The sequence below is a fragment of the Parasteatoda tepidariorum genome, chromosome 3, assembly GCF_043381705.1.
Source record: "Parasteatoda tepidariorum isolate YZ-2023 chromosome 3, CAS_Ptep_4.0, whole genome shotgun sequence".
NCBI lineage: Eukaryota > Metazoa > Arthropoda > Arachnida > Araneae > Theridiidae > Parasteatoda > Parasteatoda tepidariorum.
Window position 1 is genome coordinate 2,979,312 of NC_092206.1, and position 20,829 is coordinate 3,000,140.

At 27.1% G+C, this 20,829-nt stretch overlaps 1 protein-coding gene across 1 annotated transcript in view; it reads left to right on the forward strand.

Moving 5' to 3' along the window:
- LOC107447528 (tight junction protein ZO-3) overlaps positions 1-20,829 on the forward strand; it is a gene marked incomplete in the record, with an annotated part of 114,597 nt that overhangs the window by 47,470 nt on the left and 46,298 nt on the right. Inside the window, 7 exon segments of the mRNA XM_071178201.1 lie at positions 1,565-1,667; positions 6,260-6,350; positions 6,881-6,984; positions 9,919-10,045; positions 14,075-14,129; positions 15,769-15,923; positions 18,129-18,192. Coding sequence (XP_071034302.1) covers positions 1,565-1,667; positions 6,260-6,350; positions 6,881-6,984; positions 9,919-10,045; positions 14,075-14,129; positions 15,769-15,923; positions 18,129-18,192 — 699 coding nt within the window.

The following is a 20,829-nucleotide window of genomic DNA, read 5'->3' on the forward strand; positions in this document are numbered from 1 at the left end:
ACTACTAAAATGATATATTATTACATTATCATTTAATTATGGAATAATAATTTTGTTAATTTTTTTGTAATTATTTATATTTATAGTATATATTTCAATTTTAGGAATAATTTTGTATCAAAAATGTGTTTTTGTCCTCTCATCTTGGAAAATATAGGTTTTTGCCACTTTTTGCCAATTTGCTTGGCAAAAACCTGTTTTTGCCAGGACGGTTTTTACCGGTATTTACCATGGTTTTTTCCACCTGTGGCAAAATCTTGCCAACCCTGATTGAGAGCTAAAAAAATCTTACATTGTTGATATACTAACTAGAAATTTTGTTAAGTTATCTAATCAGCAAAATTTAAGTTTTTGTAAAGAGGGTTGCTTTAATGTTTTGAAACTACTGTTACTATCATATAAGCTAAAAATTCTGAAAACTTCTGTAAGAAAAAAAGTGTATAAAATGTTCTTTTTTCAGTGAAAATATTTTATAACAAGGTTATCAATCTAATACTAAATATTATAATAAAACTATTTTTTACAGGCAACTAACTAAAAAAATTATAATTTTTTTCTTTCACACAAAAAAATTTGTAATTTGCCATTATCAAAGTTAAAAAGGTAAATGCAATACAAAAACTGAACCAAATTATAATATGATTAAAAAAAGTTTTTCAAAGAACAGTGCCATAATTTCTTGCCCCTCGGGACTCTGGGGCACAAATTTTTGGCTGGGACCCTATTTAAAACTATATTCTGTACTTCATCTCTAACCGTCTTATTTAGTTATTTATGTATCGTGTTTTGGCGTATTCTATATCAATGTTACAAATCTCTCACAGAGGAAATTTGACTAAAAAAAAACACACGCAAAAAAAACTATTTATGTTGTCCACTCTTGCTTCATGTCCCACAGTAGCCTCCCTTTCCCCCTAAATATAATGCTAATCATAAAATACCAATTTTATAAAACCTCTGTAATCCGGTTACTATATCCAGATATGATTTTGCTAAGGATTTTTCGCTAACTGCGATCCGGAAGTTTCCGGAAATCCAAGATTTGAAGTTTCAAGAAATCATCGATCACATTTTTGTATAAAAATTCTTGTATATTTTATTTAAAAATATTAGAACTAGACTTGGCATCTCTCTTCTTTGTAAATATATTTTTCTGGTAGAATAATAAATGTGATTAGAGATGCAAGTAAACTTATACATAATTATTCATTTACATTTTTCTGCATATATTTATTTAGAATTTTATGTTTTGAGAATATCAATGATTTAAATTAATTAAGACATAATTTTTTTTATATGTGTCATTTTCGATTTTTTACTTGAGAAATTTTCAGGATTTTTGAGTTCGGCTCACAATCATCTCTGCTATATTGTTAGGAAGATCTTTTCAAGATAAGCACCCTAAAAAAAAAATCAAAAAAAAAAGAAAAGAAAATGATTTATTAGATTCAAATTTAGAAATTTCAACTCCCGTTATGGAAATTGAATGAAATTATAATGCATATAAAGTAATGAAATGCCACAAATATATGAAGTTTTAATTGCTTTTGTGTTCTTTGTATAGAATCAATGACATTCTAGTCAGTGCCAATGGAATCTCATTAGAAAATGTTGACTATACCAGAGCTGTACAGGTGTTGAGAGATTGTGGTAATTCTGTCAATCTGGTAAGATACTGACATTTATTTCTTCTATAAAAGGCTCAAAGTTATACGGTCTTCTGTATCTTGCAATTTTTTAAAAATAAAAAATTATTAACAGCTTCCTTTACCATTTTTTTTGAAAAAAAAAATTCTAATTTTTTTTAAAATTTCAGTAATAATTGCAAGGAACTAAAACAAAACATAATACACAAGCTCTAAGTTGAAATGTTAATTTTTCTATGTGTAAAAAATACTTAATATACCATCAGTTTACTATCCCAAATTATCTCGGGTGCAGCAGGTTATCATTATTTTTTGTTTTGCTTCCGACCTATTAGAACCTTATAAAACAAAACAAATTGACAAATTCTGCTATGCCCAAGTTTACTTGAGATAATCAATATTTGCAATATACATCAATATTTGCAATATATTTGCAATATACATTGCTGAGTTAACTCCGGATAATCAGGGAAGCGGTTAACAATCATAGCTAGGATGCTAATAACCTAAACATTCTTTTAAATTGGGATTAAAAATTGCAAAAAAAATAAAATGCAAAAAAAAAAAAAGAAAAAAAATCTCTAAAAATCTCCAAAAATGACCTTAAAAAGGTAAATGTTCTTAAAAAATTTTCAAACCATAATATATAATTTCATATGAATTTTTTTTCATAAAGAAATATTACTTCTTGTATTTATAAATTCAGTAAAAAAAAACACAATAAAATAAATGTAATTCATAAATAAAAAAAAATTTAAATAAATATCTGATAAAGATTTTAAAAAAAAAAAAAAAATTGGTAATTTTTTATATCTTAAACTGTTCAACATCAACTTTTGTTTTTGAAGGATATTTAAAACAGTTTAAATATACAAAAGTTATACAAATTTATAAAGAAAAAAGTATAATTTGTCAAAAAACTGCACTTAAAATGAAGAATTATTAAAATCTGAATATTTTCCTTTTATAGGATTTTTTGTTCCTATATTATCTTACCAAATATGCAAAAATGCTTTATCACCACCCTGCTAATAAAACTGAAATAGAGAAGCATTTATATGAAATTACGTTTATTAGTTTTTATTACAATGATTAACACAAATAGATGGAGGCTGAACAAAGCATATAAATCAAAAACCATATAACACTAGAAAGAAAACTGAATTAGGGGTGCACAACTTTTTTTGAGTGATGGGCCGCATACATATCTGTTCATGTTAATGGCAAATATGATAATTTTTATAATAATATTAGTGTTTTAAGCATTAAATATTTTTATCAATAAACTTAGTAACATATATTTGCGGAAAATTAAATACTTTTAGTTATTTAAATTTATTTAAAACTAAAAAAACTGATAAATATTTTTAAAAATCTTTTTTTATTTTTTGCAATAATTAAATTATCAAATATTTACATAAATATGTACATATATGCATAAATATTGGAGAGGGAGACATAAATTCTAAAAAAGGAAAAAGAGTACAGAATAAAAGTGAAAAGAAAAAAATAACACATTTTATTGAGTAATATAAATTTGAATTAAATATTTTAATAAAAGGAAATTTATAGTATTTAAGCAAAAACCAATTAGAAAGAAATTTTCTATTGCGTTCAGAAGTTCCTGCGGGCTGCACATCAACAGATGGCAGACCGCATGTAGATTGCAGGCAGGATTTGTTGATTTAAATCTGCTTGATTTAAATCACGATTTAAATCATGATTTAAATCAAATGAATTTTTTAAAAATATCATTGATTTAAATCAACTGATTTTTTTATATATACATTGATTTTAAAAGTTAAAAAACAGTGTTTTAAGTAATTGATACTTTTATTATTTTCTTTTCTTAGTTTTAAAATTTATTTTAAATAAATTCCTGCGTTAATTAATTTTAATTAACGAAATTACTTTCTTTCTTGGTGTGTGTTAAATTCCAACACATTAGAAATTACATTTTTAAAAATCTTTTGATTCTAGAGATTGAAAGTACAGATTAAAGTAAACATTTAATACTGTCTTAATATAAACTTGCGTAGCTGTAGAAAGTAATTTCGTCAATTTTTTTCAAAAAAAAAAAAAAANAATGCAAATAATGCTAATTAAAATTCTACCTTTTGATTGAAAAAACATGGAATTAAAATCTACATTATATTTTCTTGGTGGAAAATGTATATTTCTTAAGCTTGAGGTTATATTAAAAAAAATTACCCAAATATGCCAAAAATAGAAAAAAAAAGGCTGATGAATTCAGATATTTTTTTCCTGATATAGCGTCTTCCTTCCCTTTCAAAGTCTATTTGAAGCAGTAGGGTTATCAACTGGTATTTTTTTCTTCTCATAATATGTTTATAGTATCTTTTACATCATTAGATTTTCTATAAAGAAATTTTTTGAAAGAAATTCCAATGAGTACCTACATAGATCTTTTTGAATTTTTTTTTAGCTTAACTTATCTATTTTGAATTAGGATTAAAAATGAATATTTTAATATGAAAATATTAAATATTTATTTATTTTTTGATGAATGACTGCATTTATAAACACAATCTGATACATTGATTTTCTCATTTTAAAAATCAAGAGGAAAAAAAAAGAAATCACAATTTTAAATTAAAATTTTGGTTTGCCAATTGAAACCTTGTTTTAAGTATTCTTTAAATTCTCTATTTCATCTAGTCTTTAAATTTCAATCATGCACTTTCTTTTCGAAATGGTTGCTATGCTTTCAAAGCTATGTATTATAATGAAAAATTATTTTAGTTAGTTAGAGCTACTAAAATATTGTTATGATATAGTTTTAATATTAATTAAATTTTGATTAAACATTTATAAAGTTTTTTTAATCATAAACTAAAATTCTTATAGTGTATTTGAATAAAAATCAAGAAAATCTGATTTAAATTAAAAAAAATCTGATTAATTTGATTTTTTTTTTATTTTTTACAAAAGTAAAAAAAATCACGAATTCTGATCGCAGGCCATAGGTTGTGAACCCCTAAACTAAATGAACTCAAACCATAAATATAAATGAAAACAGTGAGCTATTTAACAGAGGTAATACTTTGTAGAGACTAAAGAAAAAAAAAACGTGAATAAAGCACAAATGAAAGTACATAGATGGACATACTATTGTTTCAGTCTATAAACAAGAACCTTCCTCAGCTTCGAAACGTTTAATGAAGGTAGAGAGACAAACAGGTATAAAGTGTTTTAACCAATAGGGACAGATGAACAAGTTTGAACTTGGAAATAACAAAAGGGAGGTAAACAATTTGATTGTTTGATCTTATTATCCTAAAATCAGGTGTCGAATCGAATAAATTTTAATTTAAAATTGTTTTCTCTTCTGTAAATAAACTAAACTTCTCCAATCTTAGAGATCCTTTTGCAGATATTAATAGCTAGGGTGTTTATCAAATTTCGTGTCAGTGTGGTCTTTTGTATATTGAACAAACTAAATGAACCCTGAAGAAACATACGTCCAAAATTAACCAATCTTCTATCACTCCACACAGTTGGATTTAAAATCACAGATTTGATTTAACTGTCCAAAATTTTTCAACACTGTTCTTTACCTTCCAAACTCAATTTTTGGGAGTCATTATATATTCTAATCATTTGGTTAATGATCCCACTGTTTCCAAAAATTTGGGAGTCCATTTTAATTTAATATGTTGTACTCTGGGGTTCCCACCAAATCCCCTCACACCTGTTTCCTATCTCTCCATTGTATTTCCTTGTTCAAACATTGTCCTTATTGGTTAAACCATTTTACATGTGTTTGTCTCTTAATTTCTCTACTCTCATTTGATGTTTAGACACCCAGGAAGATTCTTATCTATAGAACTAAAGTTATGATATATCAATTTATGTTCTTTCATTTGTGCTCTGTTTTTTTTTATTTTTTTTTATTAGGCAATGAGACATGTGGGAAATTAATGAGGATTAAAAATTGAACAAATAGAGTGCAATAATTGAAGAGATTTCTATCTAGACTTGTTTTTGAGCAAGATTTTATTTTATTTATTTTTAAATAATCAAGAGACCCACATCACTAAGATATATTGTTGACCTGCTGATAAATACATACAACTCTTATACATACTATACTCTTTAAATATAAATGCATGTACTTTTATTTCATTTTATATTTTTATATCATTTGAAATTTTTTTTTATGTTTGTAAAAATAACTTCTTAGCAAGCAAACAAATTTTTTTTATCAAAAAATAGTAATAACTATTTATTATGCTTATAAAACTTTAATTATTTAATTAAACTACCAAGTAAATCTATGATAATTTTTATAAAAAATATTTCTTACGATGTAATTTATATTATTTCATATACATAGCAGATTCTTTAAATAGTGAAGATGAGTTTTAAAAAGTAAGGAAAACAAAAGAATACCTACTTATATTCCTTTAAGTACATCAATTCTCTCCAAATTAAGTTTTCATTGAAAGAAATTTTGTTTCTTTCTGTGAAATTAATTTTCTTGGGTAGTAAATAGATTGTTACTCATATATTCAAACTTTCAAATCTTTGTTTTGATATTGGAACTAACTCACAGGATATTTAGCAATAATTTATTTTTTTTTAAATTTCAGGTCATTAAACGTAAAATAACTGCCTCAACTTTAAATTTAAACAATTCTAGGTCTGTTAAAGTCACTCTTACCAAAAGTAAAAAAAAAGATGGTAAGTATTAATTTAAATTTTTTTTTATTTTTAAATTTCATGTTTAAAACATAACTGTTTTATCATTGTTTGAAATGTCAGCAAAAATAGTAGATTTTCTTTGTCTTTCTTGTAATTATAAAAATGAGGAAATGTTTTAAGAAATAAACATTCTTATAGGTGTCCTACACACATATGTCAATATATTTATATAGGGTAAGTCTAGATTAGATGGCCAGTTTATATATCTCCAATATTTTTTTTATATACTGTAGCAGATGCAGTTTTGCAGGAAGTAGTTTTAAACACTGGGGGTTTCTCCTTGGGCTGTTTCTGGGTCAAATGAGTTCAAATATGTGTGACCGAAAGTCAAAAAAATTTTGATCCTCCAACTCCGCTCCCAGATGATAGTGAAAAGCTCCGCTCTAGTAATTTTACTATACATATATATTTCAGAATTGAAATCTTTAACTTAGTATATAAAAGAAGTCATCATTTTGTGATCAACTTTTAGTGTTAAGGATTTTCTAATGAATGGACTCTCATTTCAGATTTTGGTATAGTTCTCGGTTGCCGTATTTATGTTAAAGAAATCACTAATCATTCTAGTATAGAGAAAGATGGCTGTATCCGTGAAGGAGATATTATATTGAAGGTAAACACTTTTCTCACTCTTAAACAGTTTTTTTTAAAATATCTTTAAAAAGTTGATTAAACTTTTCTACTGAATGTCAATGGGATTCTGATTGTACTCAACCATTTCTGATATTGCAATATTTTGAAAATCTTCATTTAGTATATTATATTGAAATGTTTAAAAAAAATCATCAATTTTATTCCTAACAAACTTAATATTTTTTCATAGTTCAATATTCAGGGTTGCCACTCAAAAGAGAAAACCTGAAAAATACAGGGAATTTAAAAATCACCTAAAATAACAGGCAAAATACAGTGAATTTCGTTTCTTATTTTTGCCTTTTGAAAAATGGTGACCACTCAAATCGTAATCTATGGGATATTTAAGGATGATATTTCAGCTATACTAAACTATTTCATTTACTATAGCACTAAAGTATGTTCAGCTGTTTTTCCGACTATTAAAACTAATAAATATAGTTAACCCACTATAGCTTACACAAGAGCACAGTAATTGTTGTTTCCTCTTAATATATTGATTATAATATGTACAGGGAAAACACAGGGAATTTCTTTTCCAGATTTGAGTGTCAGCAGTGTCAGGCTTGGTATATAACCCTGAATATTAGTGCTGTTTAAGTTTAGCACCATAAAGCCATTTATTATTCTTGTGTCATCCAATTCTATATATTCTTTTTTTTCCTTATGCAATTCAATTATTTACAAACCTTATAAAAGATCAGTGTTTCAATCAGTGGCATTACTATGGCCAGCGTTTAGAGCATGTGTAATCACTTGATTCACTAAAATAACAGGGATTGCGGAGTTCAGCAGAAAATGTTAGGAACTACAGAGTACAGCAGAAAAGGAAAAGAGAACTGGACAAACAATTTTTAATATAACTGTTTAAAAATAAATAAATTAGCAAAATATAATAAATTATAAAAATGAGGTAAACTTTTATTAATAGGTGTAATATTCATCATTGATAGGAAATTTAATTATAAATTTTATTAAAAGAAATTTGTTAAATATGAAACATGCATGGTACCATAAACCGAGGCGAGCCTACCCATTTTTTCAGTTTGTCAACTTTCAAGTGGTCAAACTTTTGTAAATATTAAAGAAAAAAGGCTTTTAATAGGTGTTTCGGAATCGCTATTTATCCCTCTTTAAAGCTGTGAAATCGATTTTAGAAAATATTAACAGTTACGCTGTTACTGTATATTTTTATAGAACTGCTGACAAATCTCTCGTATGGGGCGAGTCTACCCATTCTACTAAAATGAATGTTAACATTGTAAATAATCAAATTTTACTATTAAATTGTTATTTTAGTTACTATATAGGATATTTATGAAGTAAAATTCATAACTTTATTATATATTCCATTTTTTTATTCATAAAATAACACAAATTGAGTATTTGATCGATTATCACATTTTGATCACAGTTTTGTTTTTATAATCATTAACATTATAAAATAACATTTTTTTCTGATTATTGTTGATAAAAATAAATTAAAATTAATATTGTAATTGTTTGGCTTTTATCCTTTGGATAGCTTTTTCCATCTCAGGTGGCATTTTTTTGTAACATTTAAATCCATTTGTTTTGCGAATATAATTTCGAACCATCTGTATTAATAAATAATAATTTATTTAACTTGCATTAAATAAAAAAAGTTAATTTTGTAATATAAAAATTGAAAAAATAGGTAAAATAAACATATTTTATATTTACATTTATATTTAACCTATAAATTTTCTTATTAATGATAAATTTATCAATGCAGAATTAAAATAATATACTCAAATTCATTTAAAATGACTTAATTTTAATATAAACAAAGTTCTAAATTATATTATTATGCTTTATTAAAACTAAATACGAATGGGTAGACTCGCCCCGCGAATTCTGGCTTTTTGTTTACAACAGCAAAACTTACATTCTTTTTGTTTTTTTTCATATAAAATTAATGTAATCTTAGTCTTAGATAAGTTTATCACTTAACCAAAGTGAAAATAGTAATAATAATAATATACTTACGGAGCACCAACTAAAAGTTTGCTGATTTTCAATACAAATCTCTCAAAAGACGTTTGAACAGGTCGGTTAAAAAGACACCAAAGGACGCCAAAAGACCAAAACCGGATCAAACTACTACAGCGCCATCTTCCTTAGAGTCTGAACTAAGTCCTCCGTCAATAAAAATTTTTTTATTTGCAATTTAAAGTAGTTAAAATTAAATAAAACTAAAATGGGTAGACTCGCCCCGGTTTACGGTATATAAATTGATGTCGATTTTTTGCGCTTAAAATTTTCAGGGTTTTTCACTTTGTTTCACAATCACCCCTGGCTGGTTATAAAATAAAATAAAAAACAATCCATATAACCCTATAATAGAAAAATCTCTCATCTCTTCCAGTGTGAAACATTTCTTCACTTCTATCAAAAGGCGGTTCAATATTTCTTTGGTAGAAATCTTCTTATTTCTTGTCCTGACATTTACTTTATTTGCTTGTCCCATGCAAAGGCATTTATTTATTATTTAGAAAAAGTAATGTAAAGTCCTGTTACGATTGTCCCACAGAAACAGTGTTCCTTGGATGTATTGCCTTTTTAAATTTCGCCTGAAATGCTGAGCATTCCCTTTTATTGTGCCTGAAACAGGCATGAAAGTTTTTATCTTTTACTCTGAATTCAGCTTTTTTCAAAGCTTTTTAAGCTCCATACGTTTATTAATTTCAAAATGTTTGATTACATTTATGTAGAATTCAGCTTTTTTTGCTAACTGGTACTTTCATCCCTGCTGAAAGCAAGCTTTAAAATACCTGTCAGACATTGTGTATTTTATCATAGTTATGTAGATTGTGTCGACCTGATAATGTGCTTTTTTACTGTATATTTCACATTTGTTATGCACAATACTGACTATTATTTCTCTTAATAGATCAATAATAACAGCACAGACTGCATGACTCTTAAAGAGGCTAAAAAAATAATTGAAAACACAAAAGAGAAACTGCAACTCATTTTAGAGAGGCAATCTACGGATGGAAAGCAAATCCAAAGCAATGGTATGTTTTCCATTTTAAATTTAAACTATGGAAAATTTATTTCTTTTTCAGAAACTTTTAATAAGCTGCCAACCATTTAGAATTGCTTGATTATATGTGTGTGTATATATATATACAGTCAAACTCCGCTATAGTGAACCTTTAAGAGACTGAAATTTCAGTTCACTTTGCTATATCCGTACTGCAAACAATTTTAACTAATAGTTCCAAACTCTCCCCTTTTATTTCACATTATTTAAATAAATGACCAATAAAATGAAATACAAAAATAATATGTAGTAACAAAAAATGTGTTAACTTTTATTTTTCATCACTCTTTGTCTTGCGTACAAAAAAATTTAGTAATCTTTAGCTGAGGAGCAATCTTCAACATCAGATATACAGATACTTCCTGACTCTCCAATAAGTTTTCCTCGATGTTATTCCGCTTTTTAAACCTGTCTAACCAGCCATTCCAGCACTGAAAATTAGTCTCACCAAATCGCTTAGCAAATTCATAGGATTTGACTTGAAGCATTTGTCCAGATACAGGAAGATTGCGACTTTTTTAAGTGCTGAACCAATTCAATAATGCTGTTCAATAATGAAGCGAACAATAAAAAATGCTTGTTGCTACATTCCATGCTATAGATGGTTTTAAAAATCGGTATATGTACCTATTTTGAAGTAGAAATTTCAAAATTATTACAAAAAAAGGAAAATAAATCAGCCGAAGACAGAAAAAAGTTCATAATATCCAACTTCATCTCCATCTCTTTTTTTAGTTCACTATATAATAACATTGATACAGTAGGGAACCGATTATCCGGACGATCGGGACCATCGCTATTCCGGATAACTGATTTTTCCGGTTTTCTGAATCGCTACAAAAAGCCGTTTTTTTATTGTTAAACCCAACTAAAAAAAATATATAATTGGAAATAATCTTAAAAAGAAGAAAAAACGATGAAGTAATACAGTAATGATTATTTCTAAAATGATGGTATGGTAAACATCTTTCAAAAAAGAAAGAAAAATCCTAAAGTCTTATGAGGAAAAAAATTAATTTTTTTAAAAATGGTGGAAAATGTATCGAATTTCGTTCTGGTTTTTTGGTTTTCCGGTTTTCTGATTTCCGGATAACTGGTTCTGTACTGTACAACACAAAATAAACACATTATGCATGTGTAGCAAGGCATGGGAGCGAACATTTCGTTCACTATATTCGGGAGTTCACTGTAAACAATGTTCACTATAGCAGGGTTTGATTGTGTGTGTATATATACACAGTAGAAAATCTTTTTAACACACAATATTCAAATAAGTGTTTATTACTTACTAAAAAATTTTCTGCAGAACTAGGTAATTACAAACAAATTAATTTTGGTTTGCATAGCTTTTTGAATTTTCAACTCTTAACAAGTAATTAAACAAATAAATGTCAGTTATAGAATTTTCTTTATTGCAAATTTCTTTGTTTACACCGACAAAGATTCTGTGGTTTATTAAGAATTGTGGTTTATAAAATTATGTTATATACTGTATTATATACTTCATCTGTTAATATACATAATACTTAGCAATGCAGTAAGAACGACACTTTAAATTCCTCTAGTTACACTCAATTTGCGCTTTTGTTTTCATATTTTGTAATCTGGCAATCTTGTTGCGAAAATATTTTTAAATCATTCTAAAAAAATTTCCCGTTCATGTAAGTACATCTGATTTCGCTACTCGCTTTAGAGATTTTGTTTTATACTGTTTTTTCTTTTTCTTTTATTTTATTTTCTGTTTTTACGTGTTATTTTTACTTATTGTGTTCTATTTTATTTGTTGTAATTTTTGTAAAAAATTTTTTTGAGTGCTCCTCACACTATTGTATTAATATATTTTGCTTTGGCTATAGTGATACAATATCAGAATGCACTCTTTTTTGCGGATATAATCGTGTGGGCTGATGAAAAGATTATATCTTTTATTTTCCGGTTTTTAAAAAAAAATTTCATCCTTTTTTTTTTTTTAAATCAGTTGTTTGTTATTTTTTTTCATTATTATTTCCCCCTCTTTTTTCATATGTCTATAATTTTCCTTTGTTTTATCTTCATTTAGAACTTATCTAATGAGTTCTGTTTACTTGCAGCTTATATGCAATAAATGAAACTTATTGTTTTTCTTCGTGTTTTCTTGTATTTATTTATTTTGTTGTATATATATATATATATATCTAATCAAGCAAAAGAAAACAAGGAAAGAAACTAAAATTTTTTTATAGAAAACTTGAAAAACTATTACAAAAAGCAAAAATCAATTGAAATAAGAAAATTTAACAACAAAAAGAATCTCATCAGCTCGCACGATTATGTCCACAAAAATCGTGCTTTCTAATATTATATTAATATAGCTGAAGCAAAATATATCGATGCAATAATGTGAAGAGCACCAAAAAAATTATTATTGTAATTGCAGTGAAATCCGTCAAACTGACACTGGCCACCTTTCTGAATTGTTCTGCTTAGTTGACTTTTTTCTTCTAAAGAGCTGAATTTATACAATTTAATAAAAAGATGCAAAACCTTAATAATCTGTCTTTCTTGTATGTAAACCTTAAATAAGTCAAATTTATGTATATAAAAAATTTATTCTATTCTGTTTTATTTTATTCTATTCTAATTCTTCTATTCTATTCTAAACTTGACCGAAAAAAATAAATAGCTTTTTTACAAAGTTTTCTATGATAATGTATTATGTATGAAAAAGAATTTTACTGTAAGGGTAAAATAGTATTAACCCCTCTAAAGGTTGACTATTATTTTTTTAGGCTAATTATATAGTAAGCTAAGCTTCTTGAGCAATTCTATTTTATTCTTTTGTTGCTTTTAAAAACAAAAAGAGTTTATTTTTTGTAGCAAATTGGTTTGTAAGTATAATGAAATGAATTTTAAAATGTTGCAGTAAATACAATGTATATTGTACCCTCTGTATATATATATTCTGTCATGGGTGATATAATATTCTAATTGAACTTTCTTTTGTTTGCATTAGTATTTTAAGAATTTATTTATTGCAAAAACTAATCAATTAAATATTATTAAATTTATGTAACAAATTAAAATTTATTCATTAATCTCATTTAATAAGAAATGTGAAGTAGGTATTTGTTTAATTAAATTTCAGAATCAAATTTAAAAGATTTTATTTAATTTACATTTATTTTGGTAGATAATATACAGAGAAATATATGTATAACATGTATAATAACATGATCAAATAAATGATAGAAAAAGAATAACTTATTCCCCTCTGTAACTTTACTGCTGATGGCCAGTGTAATAAATTTCACTGTATCATTTATTTAAAATGAAAGATTAACTAAATCAAATTAATTTTAAAATGAAAAAAAAAATCCTTTGTAAACAAGGTAAATTTAAACCAAATTTTTTATTTCTGAAATCCTTTTCTTTCATTGTTTTCTGCCTTTCTTAAAATTTACTGAAAAATCTTACTTTAAATTTCCAGCTTTAAAAAAACTGAAGTAGCTTTGTAATAAGTTCAATTCAACCTATTATAAAAAGAGCCTCTTAATTGACATAAAAATTTCTTAATTATAAGATCCCGCTATTATGCATTAATTTGTTCTACAATATAAGCAAAGTGAATCTAGTTTTTTGATCTATATTTTAATACTTTTTATTCCCCCCCCCTCCTTAATGTTTTTGCATCTATTTTCCCATTATGCTATGAAGCACCTCTAAAGTATATGAAGAGTAGAATTAGCAAATTATTTCTCAGAATTTCACAAATTAGAAGACAACGTTATCAATATTTACAATTTGTTCATAGTATTTCATAGAATATATATAAAGTTCAAAATTATGAGTTCTACATACTTGCAGCTTATGCACACAAAATGAAACTTTATGATTTTCTTCATTTTTTTTTGTAATTTTTATATTTATTTATTGTGCTATGTATATATTACAGACTTGGTAAACATTGATACATAATGTTTGGTTTATTAATAATTTGATTTTGTTAACTTCTAATTTCTAGGTGAAACTAAAATTCCAACACCAGCAGATAGAGGCGAAGAAAAAAATTTATCTAGGTAGGTAAATATAGTGGACAAATATACATATGTATAAAACATTTCATTTTAAATGTTTGTATTGGTGCTACAAAATAGGTTGATAATATTGATGCTTTCAAATACATTTAAAACATTAAACATGATGTACAACATCCCCTCCCCTTAAAATGGGTGTTAAAACTGTGTTGCACATTTTATTCACACTTACCTTGTTCATCTGCAGATTTTTTTTTTTAACAATTAGAAATTTTCTTTTTTGATTTTAGCTAAGTTAAATGAAAGAATCATTAATTAAGAAAGTTTCCTTTAATTAAGCTTATTATTACTATTATTATTTTTCTATTCTTGTTTATTTTGGCCCACTGATTTAACAGTAAGATTAAAAGGTCATAGGTATTTTAAAAACATATGCTAAGTAAGCTGTATTTAAAATTTCGTTTGGTGAAATTAGGAAAGCAGGGATAGATATTTCTGTGCAATCAATCAAATGTAGTGTCAATCTGTTAAATATTGTGTTAATAAATTGATTTGAATTAATAAAAAAAATGATATGCGTGGCCCAATCCTCACTATTGGCACCAATGTTTTTCGTGTTAACTGAGGTCTTGTTAAAAAATTATGATTTAGCGTCATATTTGTTTTTCTGTGATTTCAATATAAATGTGCACCTCTATGATTATATATACAGAGGGACCAAGTATTACAATTTATCCATAATTATTACGATTTCATTGGCAAGATTAAGCTTCAAAAACAAAGTACTGTTTTTGAGAATTTCTGTAATAATTTGCTTTAAATACGTTGTTTTCCCCTTAATTATTTTAGAGTAATGAAAGTTTTTTTTGCAACTAATCTATGATAGTTTTTCTTCTCCTACGATTTGTTTCCACTCCTTAAACGATTCTAATAAAATAAAATAAAGTACAAACTTGATAGAAAAACGAAATAAAAAAATGTAAAAAGAAATTTAAAAAGAAAATTTATCTTTCCCCCTAGCTATTCACAAATTAAATCTTCTCTTCTTAACAGAAAAGCAACTGAACCAACCCAATTGTAAAATGTGTTTAGTAGTTGAAGTGCAGAAGTAATGAAGTATATTAATAGTAAATTTATGTATATTTTTATTAGTATTATATATCTATATAAAATTAAATAATGTATATGTACACCATAAAATGATGCTAATTTGAATTCTGTAAGCGCGTACAAGTTGACACCTGTGCTTGGTAATGACGTAATATATTTGCTTTATAATTTGCAACTAGTATATTAACAGCAAATGGTAAATAAAGTACTAATGAATACATAGCATGCATTAAAGGAATCTATTAGTGTGCATGGTCTCTTTTAAAGGACCGTATTAAGAAATCTAGGAGATTATTGCAAACATTGTTTTTAAAATTCTACTCAAAGTAGTTATTTAAATTGATCTATTTGTTGTATTCTGTAAATATTTTACTTAATACCCTCTCCCAAAATTTTAGATTTATATTGTTTTTACATTTTAAAATTTTTTGAAATAAATAAAAATTTATTAAGTTTTCCAGTTGATCTCATGACATTTAGTATTGATATTCAAAAAATTATTGAAAAATGAGTTAAGGCAAACAAATATTTATTAAAATTAAATTTGTTTGATAGAAACATGTATTTTCAGTTCTAGGTTTCAGTCAGGTCGTAATAGGGGACCCATAATGGATATATCTTTGAGCCAGTTAGACCAACCTGCCACTCCTTTACTGACTGGACACGCGAGGGCTCCTTTGATAAATGAAGAAGAACCTTCTCTGCAGAGGCTGCCCCGCATTGATGGTAATACTACTTATTGCAGAAATAAAATCTAAAATATTCAAAAGGCAGAATCTATACAAGTCATGCATTTTCTAAAATAAAGTTTTAACATTGTGCAATGCATGAATGAGCAATACTTAAGCGATACCCTCCATGGCAGAATTGCTTACGACATTGTCACAGGATTTAACAGAGCTCTTACAGAGAGATTTTTCTTTTGAGAAGTACTTCCACTTGCTTTTCAGCAGAAATTTACACGCAAAATTTGCATCACGCATTTAAATAATCACTTTTTGAAGAGCTCAATTTATGCCGTAAATCCATTTTGATTGTTTTTTGGCAGTTACTGACATTGATTTTTACATGGTTTTTAGATATCCCGAAATATTTCAGGCGATGTGGGAAATTCGAATTGTGCATTTGATCATTTACTTTTTTAAGGCAATGATTCTATCGATTTTTTTTTAACAGTTATTGCTTTTGATTTTGACATGGTTTTTAAAATCCAATATTTTTGTTATACGATATTATTTATTACGACAATCAAATCTTAAAATGAAACATGCATTTGAATCATCCCATTCTGAAGAGTCCGATTCGAAGGATTTCGTTATCCATCTGTTTTTCGTCCATTACTGCTACAGATTTAGATGATATTAAATTATTTTTTTAATGTGATGATGATTTGCAAAATGCAATAAAGGAAATAATTAGTGTGTTTCACCCGCCCAACAAAATGCGAGAATATTTCCCATAATATTAGAATGAAAGAAATATTACATGTTTAATTAAAAAAATAATTTTTTGTTTGTTTTTGTGAACAAAGCGTTTTTATTACCTTTAAATAGTAACAAGGATATTGCAGAAAGACATTAGTTCTAGAGAGTTTATCGCCGAAAGCCTAAAAAAAGTCTGCCTCGCGGGCTATACTATGGTGCGTAGCATTTTTAAAAAGTGCTTAAAGGTTGTTGTTTTCGATTTTTTTTTTCATTGGGTGTTTTTGAAAGATGCTTAATTTTCCCTTAGGTGAGATTATTGCACTCTCTTGTGCAACTCTGCAGCATTTTGCAAGATATTCTGAATTTCAGGCTTCATTTTCCACCCTCTGATATTGAACCGAAAAATCTCTTGATCTTTTTATAATGGCTAATATAATCAAGAAAAAGAGTTCTCTGTCAAAAACTAGTCATTTTATCATGATCATGTGAAATCTTTGAAAGTTATTTTGTATTTTGTTAATGTATATAGTGCTTAAAAATATTTTTTGAGTGCTTAAAAGGTGCTTATTTTTTGTTGAAAGATTTGGCTATGCACCCTGTTTACCATGAGACAAACATATTAGTGAATTTCAGGCATGTGATTCTTCTGCCAATTCGTGTAATTTTGCAAAGCTCAAGACGCATATCTTAAATTCACAGACTTTTACCAATCAATCAAATAAAATTATCTCTTACCTCCGCTAATTTAAAATTAAATTTTCGTTAAGTTACACAAATTCTTGTTAAAGAGACGTTTATTCTGCCTTTACAATAACTCTCTTTTTTTTCAAGTGCAATAAAAACTTTTTTTTTTGCACAGATTCATTAGAAAAAAAACTTTCGATGAACTTTGAGAATACGAGACTGGCATAACTTAAGGTAGAATTAATGAAATACTGAGGCAAACACAAAAGTTTAAAATTGAGTATCTTAAAAATAATTCTGAGATGGCAAACATTTAAAAGATTGTTCGATAGAAAAAATGGTGTATTTGCTCGCTTTTTTTCAAAACTTATATGTGTAGCAATTTTGTTGCAAATTGTCATTTGTCAGAAGAATGGCTAAAGTGGGAATGAAAGGTGAATCTTGGGACCCCTTTCAAAGAATTCTATTCCTTGAAACTAGAAGGTGGATTTTACAGATGATTTGACTTCTTAAATGTAAAAGCCGATATAATTTAAAAAAACATTTTATTTTTTTTAGCTTTTTTTCTATTAGTTTTTCTCTGTTCAAATAATAAAAATATTTAGCCACAATTTCGGATAAAAAGTGGATCATCCGTACTTACTTGCTTTGGGACACCTTCAAAGATTTCTATCCCATAAAATAATAAAAATATTTAGCCGCAATTTTTGTGGTGAGGCAAATGTCAGAAAGTTCCCGATAATTTAGAAATGCTGTCAAAGAATGAACCATTAGGAAAATTAGTTAGTGTGTTCACCTCTAATTTGTTTTTCTTTAATTTCAGAATTTTCACCTTCAAGCAAGCAATTTGATGAAGATCCTTTGGCAAGAAGAAACAAAACAGTGCCGTAAGTCTTTCACTGTGTAGATTTAAAGTTTTGAGTTATATGCTTGTTAAAATTATGTTGAAAGCTATTAATAAAGTTTGTTTTAGATCTTATTTTATGTATAAAATATTTCTCTTTTAAAATTTTTTTTTAACAGTTCATAATGAAAATTTACATTATTTAATCCAAATATGCATTATAATTCTTATCTATATTTGAATTATTTCTTGCAATAAGAGCATCACCATTTAGATGATACTCGAATTGGTTATCCGATCGAGGTGAAAGAAAATTCTGATGAGTACGAAGAAAAAATATGTTTTTTTTTTAATGCCTACTTTATTTTTCTGAGAAAATTTACAATTTACAAAACGTGCAAGCAAATAATAAATTCAAAAGAGGAACAGGAATTAGTTTTTTGAATTATTTTTATTGCTACTTAATTAATATCTGTTTTAATCAGTTTAATGCCAAAATTTCTGTAAAATTTCTATTCGAAATTACTTTATTTACTGAGAAAAGAGAGACACCATAATAAAAATGCTCATGAAAAACAAAGGCATACCAGAATTGCCGCTTATGGAAAAATAATAAAGAAAGGAAAAAAAGAACAAACTATGATAGTGGTGCATAAGAATATTAAGTGCAAGTAAATCTTATTTTTAGAATCATGTTTTCCCTCTAAAAAATATGGATTTTTAATTTTTTTTACTTCTCCTAACACCCACTTAGAAATTGAAGAATATAAATTTGAGGTTGTTGACAATTTAGTTTCCTTGGGTTCTGTAACCAACAACAGGAAATACAAAGAAGAATAGCTAATAAATGTTTTAACCCCTTAACTGCCAAGTAAAATTTATGTGATTCACTCCCCAGTGCCACCGTTTTTCGCTCAAGTGCACTTACTTACGCGTTGTTATGGTGAGGGAAAATGATGCACGCCTTGCAATTTAAAAACAGTTTACTTTTACAGGACAAGAAAAAGGAAAGAAAGAAAATACAAAATTTAAATTAAATAATAAAAATACAATATAAAAGATGTTAAAACTTAGCTCTTGTATGACAAATCCTGAAACATGGTTGGATACATAAACCAACATCACATTCATTGCACTGATAGCAGGATTCACAAAGAATTTTTTTCTTGAACAATCAGCACATTTTTCCGATGCATTTGAAGAGGTTGATGGAAAGAATAAAAAGCACCAAATACATTCGGGAAACGAAAGCGAAAAAAGAATAAACCTGACCTTACTCAAAAAGAGATAAGCAAACGATTAATACGATATCACTTTTCCATAACATCCTTTTCCCATTCCCCCTCCTCCGAAATTAGTAATATATTTGCAAAGCAAACACTTTTAAGGTCATTTTACTGCATTCTGAAGTAGGGGTGTAGTTCTATTTATAGCAGCGCAATGCAAAGCATCGTACTTCGGGAAAACGTATATATACGCCTACGGCAGTTAACACATCGTCTGGCCGAGACGTATATATACGCCCTCGGCAGTTAAGGGGTTAATGGAATTCGAAAATACATAAGACTTAATGTAATTCATAGAAAAGTTTTATTATCTCTCTTAAGATCCATTTTAACACAGGCTTGTGAAACCATATCTTGTATGCATGAGGTTATGTTGGGTACCTTTGAGAAAGTATTTTTGGAGGAATTCAAAAAAATAGTGTGTGACTTAGATGTGTTGCTAGAGTTTTAGCACTCACATAATGACATTATTAATTTTATTAAACGACAAAGAATAGAATGGGTAGGCCACATTATCAAAATGGGCCGTACCACAAGAAGAGTTTTCAATGCCGGACCAGTCAGCACAGGAAAAAGAGGCAGGCCGAATTTGAGATGGCTTAGAAAAATACCTTTTGGTCCTAAAAACTGGAAAACACTAGCAGGAAAAAGTGGAAAAAATTCTTGAGAAGGCCAAGGCCCACCCTGGGCTGTCGAGCCATTGATGATATCTGTATTATATTTGTTTCTTCAGGCATATTATTCACTAAAAGTACCCCAAAAGGTACATCATCTATTGATATATATCTCTTAAAGGGCAGATGTGACACCAGTGTCCCTTATATATATATTTTTTTTTTCTGATGCTCTAATTACAAACGAAAGTATATTTTGATATTTTTTTAGTTATTAACAAGCAATATAAATTTTTTTTAATTTTAGTTATTTTTTATTAAATAATTACAATTTTTTCTTCCATATAAAACTAAAATTAATGAATTAATATTTGAAAAAAACTGTATTAACGTCAAGTGTTATCTACTACAAATTAAAAAAAAAAGTATTTAAACTTGAGTGTATGAATCAAAAGTATTTTATTTACGATTGAAAATTTGAACAAGATATAGGGAGAGTGTGAACTAATTAGTAGAAATTGAGAATTAAAGGCATTCTTATCTATATTTAACTATGAAATTATAAATTTGGTGAAGCGAATTACACGTGCTACCACGTAATATTCTTTACTGAATTTATCGGACACAGTGAATATAAAATGATTAAATATTTAAATGTGTGCAATAAACTATTGTTTTGTTCAAAGAGAGGTAATTAGAAATTAACACTGATGTTATTTTTAAAATATGTGAAAAACTGAATCGCTTCTAGTGAAATTTAAAACAATGACTAACGCTCAT